Source organism: Eubalaena glacialis, chromosome 7 (genome assembly GCF_028564815.1).
Source record: "Eubalaena glacialis isolate mEubGla1 chromosome 7, mEubGla1.1.hap2.+ XY, whole genome shotgun sequence".
NCBI lineage: Eukaryota > Metazoa > Chordata > Mammalia > Artiodactyla > Balaenidae > Eubalaena > Eubalaena glacialis.
In genome coordinates, this window is record NC_083722.1 from 28,111,800 (window position 1) to 28,126,332 (window position 14,533).

At 36.1% G+C, this 14,533-nt stretch overlaps 1 protein-coding gene across 1 annotated transcript; it reads right to left on the bottom strand.

Moving 5' to 3' along the window:
• Window positions 1-10,206: 10,206 nt before the first annotated feature.
• LOC133095691 (serum paraoxonase/lactonase 3-like) lies at window positions 10,207-10,631 on the bottom strand. The gene has a single exon (XM_061197433.1). It carries the CDS (start codon window positions 10,627-10,629, stop codon window positions 10,207-10,209), a length of 423 nt encoding a protein of 140 aa, XP_061053416.1. The 5' UTR covers window positions 10,630-10,631.
• Window positions 10,632-14,533: the final 3,902 nt, after the last annotated feature.

The following is a 14,533-nucleotide window of genomic DNA, read 5'->3' on the forward strand; positions in this document are numbered from 1 at the left end:
AAAATGTGTTTCATATTATCATACTTACTTACATTACATTCCCAGCCTACCATGGAATAAACCTCTAAAATTTATTGCATAGTATGAATTCACTGAACAGCTTCTTTATCTATGTCTCTGTTTTTTTTCCCTTACCACATTCTTATTTTTATACCCTTCTTCCTCCCAGAAGTTCCCACTGCTAACAACTGTTAGAAAACATCTGAAGCTGAAAAGGGCACAATTAGGTACAGGGAATAAAGATTGAGTTTGGCTTGCCCGAGGCTGAACGTTTTTCAGAAATGTGGACAGTTTTTTTAAAAAATTTTTTTATTTTTTTAACATCTTTATTGGAGTATAATTGCTTTACAATGGTGTGTTAGTTTCTGCTGTATCACAAAGTGAACCAGCTATACATATACATATATCCCCATATCCCCTCCCTCTTGCATCTCCCTCCCACCCTCCCTATCCCACCCCTCTAGGCGGTCACAAAGCACCGAGCTGATCTCCCTGCGCTATGCAGCTGCTTCCCACTAGCTATCTATTTTGCATTTGGTAGTGTATATATGGACAGTTTTATTTAAGTGAAAGAATCAGGAGAACTGACATAGTGGTATGTTATCCAAAGAAATGGAGAAAAGTAGGAAAAAGAATAGCAAAAAACTAGTATACTGTGTGTTTATAAAGGTTTGGTTGTAAATCAAAGTGATAGGAAAGTCTCCCTACTATGAACACTCTTTTCCCAACTATCTCATTATCAATACCTTTGCCACAGTATAGTTTATCTGAGCCTACAGTACATTGTCGGAATGCTTTGTATCTGAGCACAGGAGACACAGGCTGGGTGGCTCCAATAGATTTCAAGTGTTCTAGACATTTCTAGAGAGCTTAGCTCTCTAGAAATGTCTAGAACACTTTGAAATCTATTGGGAGCCACCCCACCTGTGTCTCCTGTCTCAGATACAAAGCATTTCCACATGTACTGTAGGCTCAGATAAACATACTGTGAAAGTTAAAAGTATGAAGCTTGGTCTAACGTGTACCTTTGTGTATATTATGTCTCTTCCCATCCCAGCCGCTCCTTATACTAAACACTAAACTCTACAGGTGCTCTGGATCTTATGGCATGATGATGCAGGGTCTAATTATGAGGATGCATGTTTAAAACTTCTGCATTCAGGTGTTATCTCCTACCACTTGTTGATTTACGACTAAACTAAAAAGAGTGATTTATTTATCAGCAAATCTACTTATTATTCACAATGGGAGATAAATCGAAATCCTTGCAAAGGTATTGGTTTTCCAGTATCTTGGGACTTGGAAAGCTTTATCACTAAGTGGAAAGTTGCTAGCTGAGCAAGGACTTTTTGATTAGTAGCTCGATGTCCTTAAAGAATCTTTCATCAAACTGAGAGTTCGGTGAGTCACCTCCTCCTACCACAGAATTCAACCTTTCATGCTGTTGAAAATATATATGCTAGGATGTTTCTTGTCAGAAATCATCAAGATATGTGGGAAAATTACTTGACACCGCACCATTCTCTATTTACAGGTACCGCGAGGATCACCATCATTTTTTTTTTTTTAACATCTTTATTGGAGTATAATTGCTTTACAATGGTGTGTTAGTTTCTGCTTTATAACAAAGTGAATCAGTTATACATATACATATGTTCCCATATCTCATCCCTCTTGCGTCTCCCTCCCTCCCACCCCCCTAGGTGGTCACAAAGCACCGAGCTGATCTCCTTGTGCTATGCGGCTGCTTCCCACTAGCTATCTATTTTACGTTTGGTAGTGTATATATGTCCATGCCACTCCCTCACTTTGTCACAGCTTACCCTTCCCCCTCCCCATCACCATCATTTTTATTGGGTCTTGTTACCCATTCTGTTTGTTTTTTTTTTAATACACCATCTTCTTTTATTTTTAATTTTTATTTATTTATTTATGGCTACGTTGGGTCTTCATTGCTGCACACAGGCTTTCTCTAGCTGCAGCGAGCGGGGGCTACTCTTCGTTGCGGTGCACGGGCTTCTCACTGGGCTTCTCACTGTGGTGGCCTTTGTTGTGGAGCATGAGCTCTAGTTGCACAGGCTTCAGTAGTTGTGGTGCACGGGCTTAGTTGCTCCACGGCATGTGGGATCTTCCTGGACCAGGGCTCGAACCCGTGTTCCCTGCATTAGCAGGTGGATTCTTAACCACTGAGCCACCAGGGAAGTCCTGGTTACCCATTCTTAATTGTTTCTCAATGACCATAATATTCAATTGAATTCAGAAAATACAGATTTAGAACCATGGCCTTTAGATCCAAAAGAGTATTGAATACTCATAGTGCCATCATCCCAGTCTCTCAGAAAACAGTTGACCCTTGAATAACACCAGTTTGAACTGGCAGGTCCACTTATATGCAGATTTTTAAAATAAGTACAGCAGTACTACACGATAGGCGGTTGGTTGAATCCATGGAGACAGAACAGCAAATACAGATGGTCCACTATGGAACTTTAGCATCTGTGGATTTTGGTATCCACGGCAGGTCCTGGAACCAGCCCCCCGCGGATGCCAAGGGACGACTGTACCTATGATTTTGGCCACTGCTGTTGCCGACAGTTCCGTTCTTTACTGACTGAGGTTGCATAGAAATCACCAACTGTGCATAGTTCTGCTCTCTTGTCTCAGGCTTTCTCTGAAACAGTGGGTTCCTCTTCTGCTCGGATCTAAGCCAAAGAGCAGCCCAGAAGTGTGGGAGGGTTTTCTCCTTCAGGGATAATCCTCACCCAACAGGGAACCATAGCCAGAATGATTGTCCTTTGCACAATCCTGTCTTGGAGGTATTTTTAAACTATTCCAAGATCCAGTGAGGTTGGTACAGGAGCACTTTTGTTAGACTTTCTTCTTCTGGTCTCACTCGTGTTGCTCCCTACTGCTGCTTCTTTGAATTACATCCCCCACCCCGCAAACTATGGGCAACCTAAGCCTGCTTCAAGCTCTACTTTTAAGGGAATCCACATTAAGAAAGAGAGAAACCTTAGGAATCATCTAATGCAATTTTTCCCCTTTCTAGTGGAGGAAACAAAGAACGAGAGAATTTAAGTTACTTGGTTAAAGACGTAAAGTAGTGATAAAACTTGTACTAGAGCAAGTATCTATAGCTTCAATTTTATGAGTTATTATCACGTGTCTCTGAACTAATGTTCACGAGATAGGAGATTCGTCCTTGCCGTATATGTAATATCAATCCTGATAATTTCTCAATAAATATATATTACCTATGCCCAATTGACACATTACTTCAATAGAAATTATCAAAGACTAATGCAAAACAGAAATTTTTATTAATGTCAGTCTTAAAGATATGCAATGATTACTATATGTTCCCCTTTTCGATATATAAATGCTTTGTTCTCTGTGTTGGAAATGCCAATTTTGTCCACCCAAGATCTTATGCTTGTATGTGACTCCCTGTGATCTCTTTGGATAGGGCTTTGAAATGCAATGTGAGAAGAATTTTTATTAAGTTTAAGACAAATCAAACACATGAATATCAAAAACTGGAGCAGGAAAGATAACTCTAATGTAAATCTGCTCCACCAGTAAGACAAATTGGTGACTTTCTTTTAACAACAAAAATCTTTCCATGATAGCTAGCTACAACAGAAAATTACTGGGGCATATTGAAAGGCAAGAGCTTTTCAGATGTATAAAGTGTGTGTCCATGAAGGAAAAAATAAATCACTCAGAAACATTATAGGAAGCAGAGGGACTCAATTCTTCTAACAGGATAATGTTCTTTTCACCATATTTATATCTCTCATGTTTCAGTTTTTATTTTCCCATATAGGTTTCAGTTTATGTTGTGAAGTCCGATGCTTGTAAATATAAGGATCTATTACCATGTTTTTATCTTGTTCACATAAAAAGTAATCTCTATCTTCGTAGTGGATATTATAATTTTCTTTGTAAAACTGCTGACATTATAACCTTGATTTCTAGAGCATAGGATTTGAAACAGTGGCTGTTTATCCAAATGGTAGTTATCATCTTTGGAAAATAAATTGATACATTGTCATTTTTATTGGTGTTAATATTTGGATAGAAAGGCATTCTTTACAGTTAACATTTTTCTATATAATAACTATATGTCAAGTGACTAGTAAAATTTTACCCCAGTTTTGCTTGTGGTGGCTCTTCCTTAAACGTTTGTTTCTTTAGTAAGTAGCAGTGTTTTCTGGGCACAGAGTTGGACTGATGAATGATGTGAATCTCTATGACCAGTAGAGCTTGACTTTGCTTTTTCTCTGGCCTCCTGGGACATTTTGCACAGTGTAGACTCTCACTAAAGACCTGATGAATGTGGTTGGTTGCTGTGACATGATCTCTCCATCAATCTACTAGAAAGAGCAGTGTTACTTGTCTGCTTTCTCAATGCTGTATTACTGGCACCTAGGATAATATTTGGCACATGGAAGGCACTCAAGAAATGTTTGTGAAAAGAATGCACGATCTGCCACCTTTTTAATCCCTGATATTTTTTCAACTTTTAAAATATCAAGAATAATTTATATGTAGAACGTTCACTCTTTTTAGTGCACAGTTTTGTGAGTTTTGACACACAGTTATAAATTCACCACTCAATTAAAATATAGAATAGTTCCAACGTTTCCAAAATTTTCCTAGTAGCCCACTTCTAGTTCCAGCACTTGACAACCACTGTTTTTTTCTTTTTTTCCCTATCGTTTTACCTTTGCAAGAATGTTATATAAATGGAAACATACAGAATGGAGTTTGGTTTTTTTTTCCACTTTTACTTAGCATACTATATTTGAGATTCACCCATATGATGGCATGTAAGTTATCATCTTTTAATGGTAAAGTCCTCATGGACTTTTAAGGATATCGTATATTCATATAGAACTCATCTTTACAGAAAAAGTTTTTGATTCTAAGAATACTTTCTAAAGTGTACCATTTGCAATGACTGTGCTAAAATCCAATAAAGAAACAATTGAGGCATAACTAGCACTTTTAAGAAAAAAAGACTATTTTAATAAAATTTTAACTCTAGGCAAGTTATTTATTTTGCGTCTTCTCTCACGCAGTGTCACTTGTTTTCAGGTTGGAATCCTAAAAATGGAGAGCAAGTTTGATAAATGCTGTCATGAGAGTGTGGGTGAGAAAAAAGAACAGAAAAACATAGAAAGGAAAAGAGAAGAAAAAGGGCAAGAGTCAGTTAATAGGTAATTATTTAGAAAAGAGGCAAAGTGGAAATCAGAAATACGAACATTTATTTACTAATAAGAAAGACAATTATTTCCATGATTTTCACTCTAGATTTTTATCATCCTTAATGGAAATATCAGGTAGCTGGGAAAGTCTTCCTGAGGGGGGAAATTTACATTGCCTGGGTGGATTCCTGTGGGGTAGAAATACACTTAATCTTAATGGTCTAATTGCATGGATCCTAGGAAACCCTTTCAAATGCAATAACTAGTGGTTTCTTCAGCTCCACACATGGTGAAGGCACAATTGTTAGGCACAAGGAATAATGATTTTTGAATGGAAACTAGAGCACAGGAAAAGATCATAAAAGGAATATATTTGAGTCAAAGCAGTTATCCATCCAGCCCAATTCATCATTATGCATATTTTCATTCAATCACTTTTTGTAATAAATATTTTTAACTCTGTACTATGAGCCAAGCATGACTAAGTAGAAAATAAAATAGGGTAAGATTTCTGCCCTTGAGGATCTTGTACTCTATCAGGGAGTATAGACAGAGAAACAATTAGAATAGAGTGAGTTAGGGAAGGAACGAAGGATATGGGCTGACATAGCAAAGGGGACAGGATGATTATAGCTGTGGGGAAGGAAGGAAAAGTTCTCAGGTATAAGCGCAGACCTGAAAGTTGAATGCTAGGTCAGGAGAGATTGAAAATAGAGGAGAGATAATAGGGAAAATTTAACTGAATCAAGTGTCCAAAACAGTGGCAAGGGGCTGTGCAGAAAAGGGCTAACTGCCCAGTGGGCCTGGGCTGCTCACACCCTGCATATTCTGGGGTCCTTGGAATGTGCCCTTGACTCAATTCCTGGGAAATGACGTCTGAACCCTTGGAGTATCCTGCCTGATAAGAGTGTCTTTGTATACCTGAGGATTTGGACCAAACCAGGTACTTTATGCTAACAATGTGACTTGTGGTGAACATCTGTACTGTATGCCGGAGACTTTGGGTCACACTGTATCAGGCTGACATCTGGGAGGCTGGGGTCTGAGTAGCTGAGGTCAGTCCTGCGGGTGCTACACACCTGTGTGCTGACTCCCTGTAAAAACCCTGGACACCAAATCTCAGATGAGCTTCCCTGGTTGGCAACACATATTGTCACACATTGTTGCTGGGAGAATTAAGTGCCTGCTGTGCTAGTTCACTGGGATAGGACACCTGAAAGCTTGCATGTGATTTCAGCTTTTCCCTTTGCTGAGTCTAACTGGTATGCTTTTACTATAATAAACCATACGGTGATTATCACAGATTTTTTCTGAATTCCTTGAGTCATTCTCATGAGTTGTCAGTCCTGGAGGTGGGCTTGGGAACCCCTGACGCAGGTGGATTCAGAGCATCAGTGACAGAGAGAAGAAGAAAAGTGGGTGCAGGAAAGTTTGTGAACTGGGCAGGTAGGAAAGGAAAAGCATTGCAATCTGTTGGCTTCTATTTATTTCTCTGAAGTTACAGTGTCTTGCTGAAACAGAATCAGTGGAGAGTGTAGGGTTAGGAAAAGGGCTCAAAGTTTTCAGGAACTGGAAAGTATAATATTGAAAGTCAGAGGGCAAACTTGGGAAAGTTTGTGGCATTTGGTGAATGCTGAGAACTTATCTGAGGTTATAGATCCTAAATTTATAGTGACCTTCATCTACCAAGTTGTAGATTTCTCTTCAGCTATGATCTATGATTCATTCAACATTTGACTTTCTATCGAGGACAGTGGTGTTAGGTAGGATTAGGCTGGTAATATGAAAATGGTTCATTTCTTCTAAGCTGAATAGGGAACATAGGAGGAGGCTGAACACAAGGTAGAAATCAAGGAGTCAATGGGCCATGGATCTCAGTGAGATGAAAAACAAACAAATTGGGAGATTGGGATTGACATATATACACTAATATGTATAAAACAGATAACTAAATAAGAACCTGCTGTATAAAAAAAGTAAATAAATAAAATTCAAAAAAACCCCAAAAAACAAAAATAAAATAAAAAAATAAAAAACTTATGAGAATTAAAAAAAAATAAATAAACAAACAAAAAAACAAACTAGTGTACTGGATAAAATTGAGACAGTGAGTGGATCAAGGAGAGTATGTTATGAGATGGGATGATCAGATAACTGAAATCAGTATTTCACCTAAACACATTGTCTTTAGCAGTGGTAACAAGGAAGGTTTCAAGGAAGAAAATGATGTCTAACACTGACCAAAGTCATGGAAAGCAGGTTACATGTTTATTTAAATGATTCAGTGAATATTAATATTCAGACTTTCTTATTAACATGTCCAGGAGCTCATATGGAAGGCAAATAAGAATTGAAAGTACTTAGACATATAGTACATGAATTTCAAATTTTAATCCAGCCTTAGAGCAATATATGAGAATCACCTTTTCCCCACACCCTCATCTACACTCAATCTTATCAAATCAAAAAATTTTTTTAAGGAATATAATGAGTAAGAATTGGTATTTTTTTAAAATTACATTATCCAGGTTTTTAGTGAGTTAAAATTTGTATAGTTTTTTGGTGTTTTCTTTCTGTCTTCTCATGTTTGTCTTCTTTTAGTTTTGCTTTTCATGCACTTTATCTTAAAGTTGTTTGATTCTGATGTACTCAAATTTATTCATGTTTTCTGTCATGGCTTGTGTGTTCCATGTCTTATGCATAAGGATTTACCATCCCAAGTTTCCTAAAAATGTATATTATATTTATTATAAAGCTTTTGTTGTGCAGCTTATTATGTTTAAATTATTAGTCAATCTGGAATTTATATTAAGATAAGAGATGAAGATGTAACTTACTTTCTAAAACACTAATCAGTTTCCCAATTTCCTTCATTAAATGGTTCAGCTTTATCCGTGGATTTTAAATGCAATCTTCATCACATTATAAATACACATATATAATAAGAGTCACATATCTGTTCCATTGATGTGTTTGTCTCTTCTAGATGGTATCACTGTATCTTTATAATGTCTTCTGACATCCCTCTTTTATGTTCTCTTTATTCAAAATTATTTGCTCTCCTCTCCCATTTCACTTTCCCATGCATTTCAAAATCAGTGTGTTAAAAATTCCATAAGAATATTGTTAGAAATATATGGAAATGCATTGAATTCATTGAATGTATGAAAATTTGTTGAATTCATTTACTAAGTTGAGGAGAACTGACTTCTTTCACAATGTGTCTTCTTTCTCAATGATCTGGTCTATTCATTCAATTAATATATACGTCTTTAGATTTCTACGTATATTTTATCAACAAAAAGATTACATTTTACTTGGGTAAGTTTTGGTTGATTTTTTCCCCTTGGACATTTGTTGTTAAATTAATTTCTAGATACTTAATTTTTTGTTGCTGTATTTCCTAATTGAAACATTAATGAGTTTTGTTTTTTCTCTAATATTCAACTGCAATATCAACTTAATTATTTGATATAGTAATTTATCAAGTAAATATTTTGGATTATCTACACAGATAATTGCACATTTGTACAATTATACATAGACATTTGTACATTTTAAAATAATTATAATTTTGCATCTCCTTTTCTAATTTTTATACCTATTTTATAGGTTTTTTTGTGTTGGAGCATTAACTAGGAACTTAAGCTTAAAATGACAAATATTATTTAATTAATACTCTATATTTTTCTTCTTCCATATACTCTTTAGAATGTCTACTCTATAAATGTTATCTTCTTTGTTTTCAAGCTCAGCTTTATTCATTTACTTTTAAAACCATTTCCCAGAATTTGATGCCAGAAAGGCAAGTTGCAGAGAATGTTTAATATACCATCTTGAAAAGGAAATCAGAAGCTCATATTAAATTTCTAGTTAAATTATGCACACTAAGGATCGAGGATTAGTGCCACCAAACAAGTACTCTCTGGGCATAAAAAAAAACTTTCTTAAATGACAGTTGAAATGCCAGCAATTTTCTTAGCCCTCATAGGCTTGCCGCACTTTGGCATTATCCTTAAAAATTTAGATACTTGGAACGATAAATTACTAAACAATTCAATATGCCAACCAGCAACATATATATTAAATTTTTTCTTTCTGCTTCATTTGACTTTCAGATTTTATGCTTTATAAGCATATAAAGACCTGTTTGAATGAGTTAAGGGTTCCTAGTGTATTAAGAGGAGAAAAGGCCAGAGGGGAGAGTCCTTAGAACTCTTGGACTCTTCGAAACGTTTTCTTAGCCCAAAGCACTTTGCTTGCCAAGGGGCAGCATGAGATTGGAATCAAACTCTCCTGATGTTGCTTCCCTATGACCTGTTAACTTCAGCAGAAAATAGATTTAAGGAGGGCTGAGTCTCTGGGGGCATGCAGGTCAAGCTCCATATGGTATATATTTTAATCTTTTTTTTGATCATGGATATTTAGGAATCTGATAAAAGCCAGGGACATTCTCCTCAGAATTTTTCATTAATACATAGTAACACAATTTCATATTTAGGCTCATACGTATTATCAGCAGCCCCCAAATTATCCTTGGCTCCATGTAAGTGAAGAATATCTGTTTAGAAAAATTGTTTCACTAGATCTAAACAGGTGACTTGTGTCACCAAAGGTAAAAGTCCTTTTAAACAAATTTTTCCCTCCCAATTCTTCTAGCCTTTCAAAGTATTTTTGCAACTGAAATAGTTTTGTGTGATTCAGTTATACTAACTCTTACTCCACTGAGTTGGAGAGTAGAAAAGAAGGAAAGCATTTATCCATATAAGATGATGAAGTTCATTAATGTTTATGATGTCACTTTGGGAAATACAAACTATTTTTTTTTTTTAAGTGGATTGAGATAATTATTAGTCATTTTTTATTCATTTAAATCACTCTAGCAAATTTAACTTCACAATTAACAATGCATTGGAGCTTCAGTATGTATTTGGAAGAATTAAAACACCATTTATTTAAAAATTTTGATTTGCAACACTTCCATTTGGCCTTCCCTTCACGTATTAATAGTTACTACTAGTGAGGTTTCATTCTTCTTATCTTCTACATGATCTTTGTCGATGAAAGTACTGATCCCATGTGGATTAAATGATGCTTTGTCAAAACCATCACTGATGTTTAGTGCCTGGACCCTTGGGTTTTGCTCATTTAAATCCATCAAGAAGATTTGTCCTGGCTCATCTGGTGCAAAGTTTGGCATGCCTGGATATTTTAATCCACTGGAGATAAAAGCCAGCCCACTAGGAAGTATATCAATATCTTCAGAGCCATTTTCAAGTCCCTCAATAAGGTGGCAGTTCTGGGGTTCTACTGGCTCCACTTCTCGATATGCATTAGTTCTTTCTCTAAGCGTCATTAACCTCTCCCCGATTAGGGCCAGGCCGGCGCCCAGCAGGGTAAGCGCCACCAGCTTCCCCATGGTCTTGGAGCACGACGCGCGAGCGCAGGCGCTGGGGAGGCGCTGCGGGCTGGCGCCTGCCCCGCCCCTAAATACAAACTATTGAAGACAATATGTTTAAGCAGAAAAAGTATTGTTCTATGAGGCTGTAAATTAAATTCTTAAAAAGATATAAGTTATAAATATATGCGGATATATTATAATAAATATATGTATCTATATTTATATTTATTAATGCAATGTATTACATATTTATACAAAATTTGTTTATTATATATACATTATTTTAAATTATATATTATATATAAATTAAATTCTTAAAACGTATTTATAAATGTAATTTTTATATATAAATACATTTATAAATATATATATACTTATAAATTACATCATTTGTTTACAAACGATGTCTTGTTAAGATGTATGACTTGGTATTGATAACCAATAAAATTAGAAGAAAATTTTCACCTACTTCCTTCAGTTTTTCCTGGAACATGATCTGTTTCCCTAGACGTTTGATCATCCCTAGCATATTTTTCCTTTTGCTGCTGAATCTTGCTTTCTCTGATGCCACCTTATACTATGTACCTGCCTTTCTATTGCGATCTACATATCTCTATACATATTTTCATTTTTCACTCCTCTTGCATCTGCTCGGCACATATGCATGTGACTCTCCCACAATTTCTACCTTTTCACTTCCAGTATATAAAAATATATTCCAGATATATATATATATTTTTTTAACAGCAACAATTGAAAAGAGCTGTCACTAACCTGACTGTAGGTAGTTATAGCTTGTTTTTCACAAAACTTGAACTTAGTGAAAATGTCTATTTTTTCCCTATCCCCAAAATATTGCTGAGGAAGAGCAGTTCATATTTTCGAATCTGAGTATACTTGTTAAAATTCATAAATGGAGATCTGGTATTCTGTGCATATAGCAATGCTGTTACACTTATCCCCTTGAGGAAACACATATTTTGGCTTAGTTCCAGTTTAACCTGTCCTTAAATTACGTTAAAAGATTTGTGCAGTTTCTTTGGGGAGCAATAAAAAATGATATTTAGGAATTAGAAAAGTCCTTCATTTCTGGGAGAAAAAAAAAGCCCTAATTAATTTAGCAGTTCTTTTGGGGAAAAACTTATACCTAGTTTTGGTTTGGTTTGGCTCTCCTTACGGAAAGCCAAGTCTTCATCTTTCTACCAACTTTCTTCTGCCTTTCTCCGTGAACTTTAGGAGACTATTGCTAATGTGTTGGTCTCTTATTTTTGCTATGTGCAGACAGCAATACTTCCCCAGCCACTGCCCCAGCTACCCTAGTGAATACTCATTTCGCCGGGGTTGTTTATCTCTCCTGGGGGGACATAGGCTCATTTAATGAGCAGACATCTGGCTCATGGCACAGACATTTCCAGGGAGTCTGAATCTCAGGGAAACTAAAACGGCCTCTTCGTAGAATTTAATGGAAATTTATTTCGACCTGCTCAAAGGTATGCTATTTTTAAAAAAAAAATCCTCTGCTAAACACTCTGTAATTTCTCCTCCTCATAATTGGAGTTGTGTGGAATTCACTTTTGCAGACAGGCTAAGAACAGCCCAGCAGCTCCGCCAGATGAACAGCGTGGTAGATACAGCTGCCCATCATCAGGGCAGGACTTGCTCTTTGGGAAGCTGGCTTTCCAGCTAGGATGAGAAAATACCAGGCAGGCAGATATTAGCTCTGTGTTAAATCGTAAACTGCACAACCAATTGAGGGAAGTAGAACATTAGCTATAGAATGAATGGAAAGAACAATGGTAAAGTTGACCTTTTTTGGAGAGATTTAGATTCTCCTCTGGCATCAGAGGTGAAAGAGGGAAATGGAGCATATATCTTGTCGTTTGGGGGGACATTTTTAAACCAACAAAAGTGTAGCTACTCTTGATTGGCTTTCTTTAGATATAACTGTAGTAAAATAGCACAAAGTCTTTCCTCAGATCTTTACTTTCATGGCCTCTGTAATGTTACATCCCCAGCCTTCACATACCATATGCTAGAAGCATCCCACAGTTGTGACAATAAAAAGTATTCCAGAAATTGTTAACTGGAGGTAAAATCACCCCCATTCAGAAATGAAAGTGATGTTTCCTAAGGGTGGTAGATACACAACTATTTGAGATGGTGAAAAGAGCTGGGCTTTATACTGAAACACAACTGAGTTTGAACTCCAGGTCTGTCATTTTGTACCTCTGTGAATCTGATGAATTTATGTAATCTCCAAGAGCCTCATTTTCTTTCCTGAAATTTGTGAATAATAAACTCTAAAATAAATTGCATATAAAATGCACAGTAAATAAGCAATAACTTAAAGCCTCAGTTGGTTTTATATTTAGCAATATTTATCTTAATTAGTGTGCATGCTGACATTAAAATAGTTTAGTTGAGTTTCCAAAGAGGAAAGAATGAAAAAAAAAAACACACAGAAGAAGAAGAAACACATTGTTGTAAGACTCAATAGCAAGAATCAAAATTAAGAGACAATGAAATGAATCTTTTGGATTTCTAGAGGCAAATGATCTCAGCATATAATTCTACACTAGTCATGCTTTTACACATGAATGAGGGCTGATGAGATATTTTGCATATGTAATTACTCAAATAATGGATTCTCCACAAGCCTTTTCTTTAGGAAGTTGTCTGGACGGTAGAGTTGAGAGAAAATTTAGAAACCTAATAAGTAGTTGGGAGCTACAAAATAATGCATAAAAGTATAAATGTAACATAAGTAACCAATAATGGACCTAAAAGTAGTAATATGACCAATTGCAAGAAAAATGGAGAGAAGGTGGTGATGGGATCATGAGCAACCTGAACTCTAAATAGTCGTAGGAAGAAGGCAATACATGACTAAAATTGAAAAATCTAGAAAAGATGATACAAATACTACTACAAAATACTGAAGACGACATCAGAAGAAATATTTAAAATAAAAAGTATTTAGCTTAGGGGAATAAAACTGCAGATAGGGAAGAGTATGTGAACAAGTATTGTTTTCATTACAAGTTATTTGTATCATTTTACTATTTTTATGTATGAATTTCCTATTTTAAAAATATCCTTACAAAGTCATGTCCTCTAAATCCTCACTCAGATATATAAAGACATGGAATAAATAATCCCCAAAAAATAAAGTTTACTTGTAATCATTTTCTGAATTTGAATGTGAGTATGGATTAGGGGATTTGTAGCCCTTCAAATACAGGAGCAAAACCACCCTTCAGCACAAGCCAACCTTAGCAGGAGATATGCACATAGCTTTTATTTTTATCTGTCTGTCTGTCTCTTTCTCTTTACCATCCTCTATTCTTCCAGCCTCACCTGGTCTTCTTTACCTGCTCTTCACTCCTCCATTCATTTCGTTAACTTACGATGTAATATGAAAGCCTTAGGAGGCCAATGCCTCTTCTATACCCACTGCAAAGAACATGATAACTCCCATGACTTCCCTCATTGTGGGGAAGGGGTTAATGCAAGATCAGACACAGAGGGTAAGGGTGTCAAAGGAATTAGGCCAAGGCAGCAGTAATGATAGTTAACATTCATTAATGTCAAATAACTGCAGGGCACTGTACACGCCAAATCTTATTTGACTCTAAAGATAAGTTCTTAAGGATTAGTAGCTCTGTTTTACAGACAGATACACTAGGCTTGTGGATGTTAAGATGATACTCCTCTCAAACCCCTGTTTAAAACAAACGATCATAGCCTTTCCTCTCCACCAAATTGTTAAAAAAGAAGTCAGATTTCTGGTTGTTTCCTAAGATTATTTGTTGATTCCCCTTAAGATTTTTATTTGTTGATTCCCCTTAAGGTTGAAGCAGGCACCTTATTAAAAACAAAATATGACCAAACAAAACAAAACAGGTCTTGAGTCATTGCGGTG

Coding starts and splice junctions, on each gene's coding strand:
- LOC133095691 (XM_061197433.1), bottom strand. CDS start 10,629: ATGGGGAAGCTGGTGGCGCTTACCCTGCTGGGCGCCGGCCTGGCCCTA.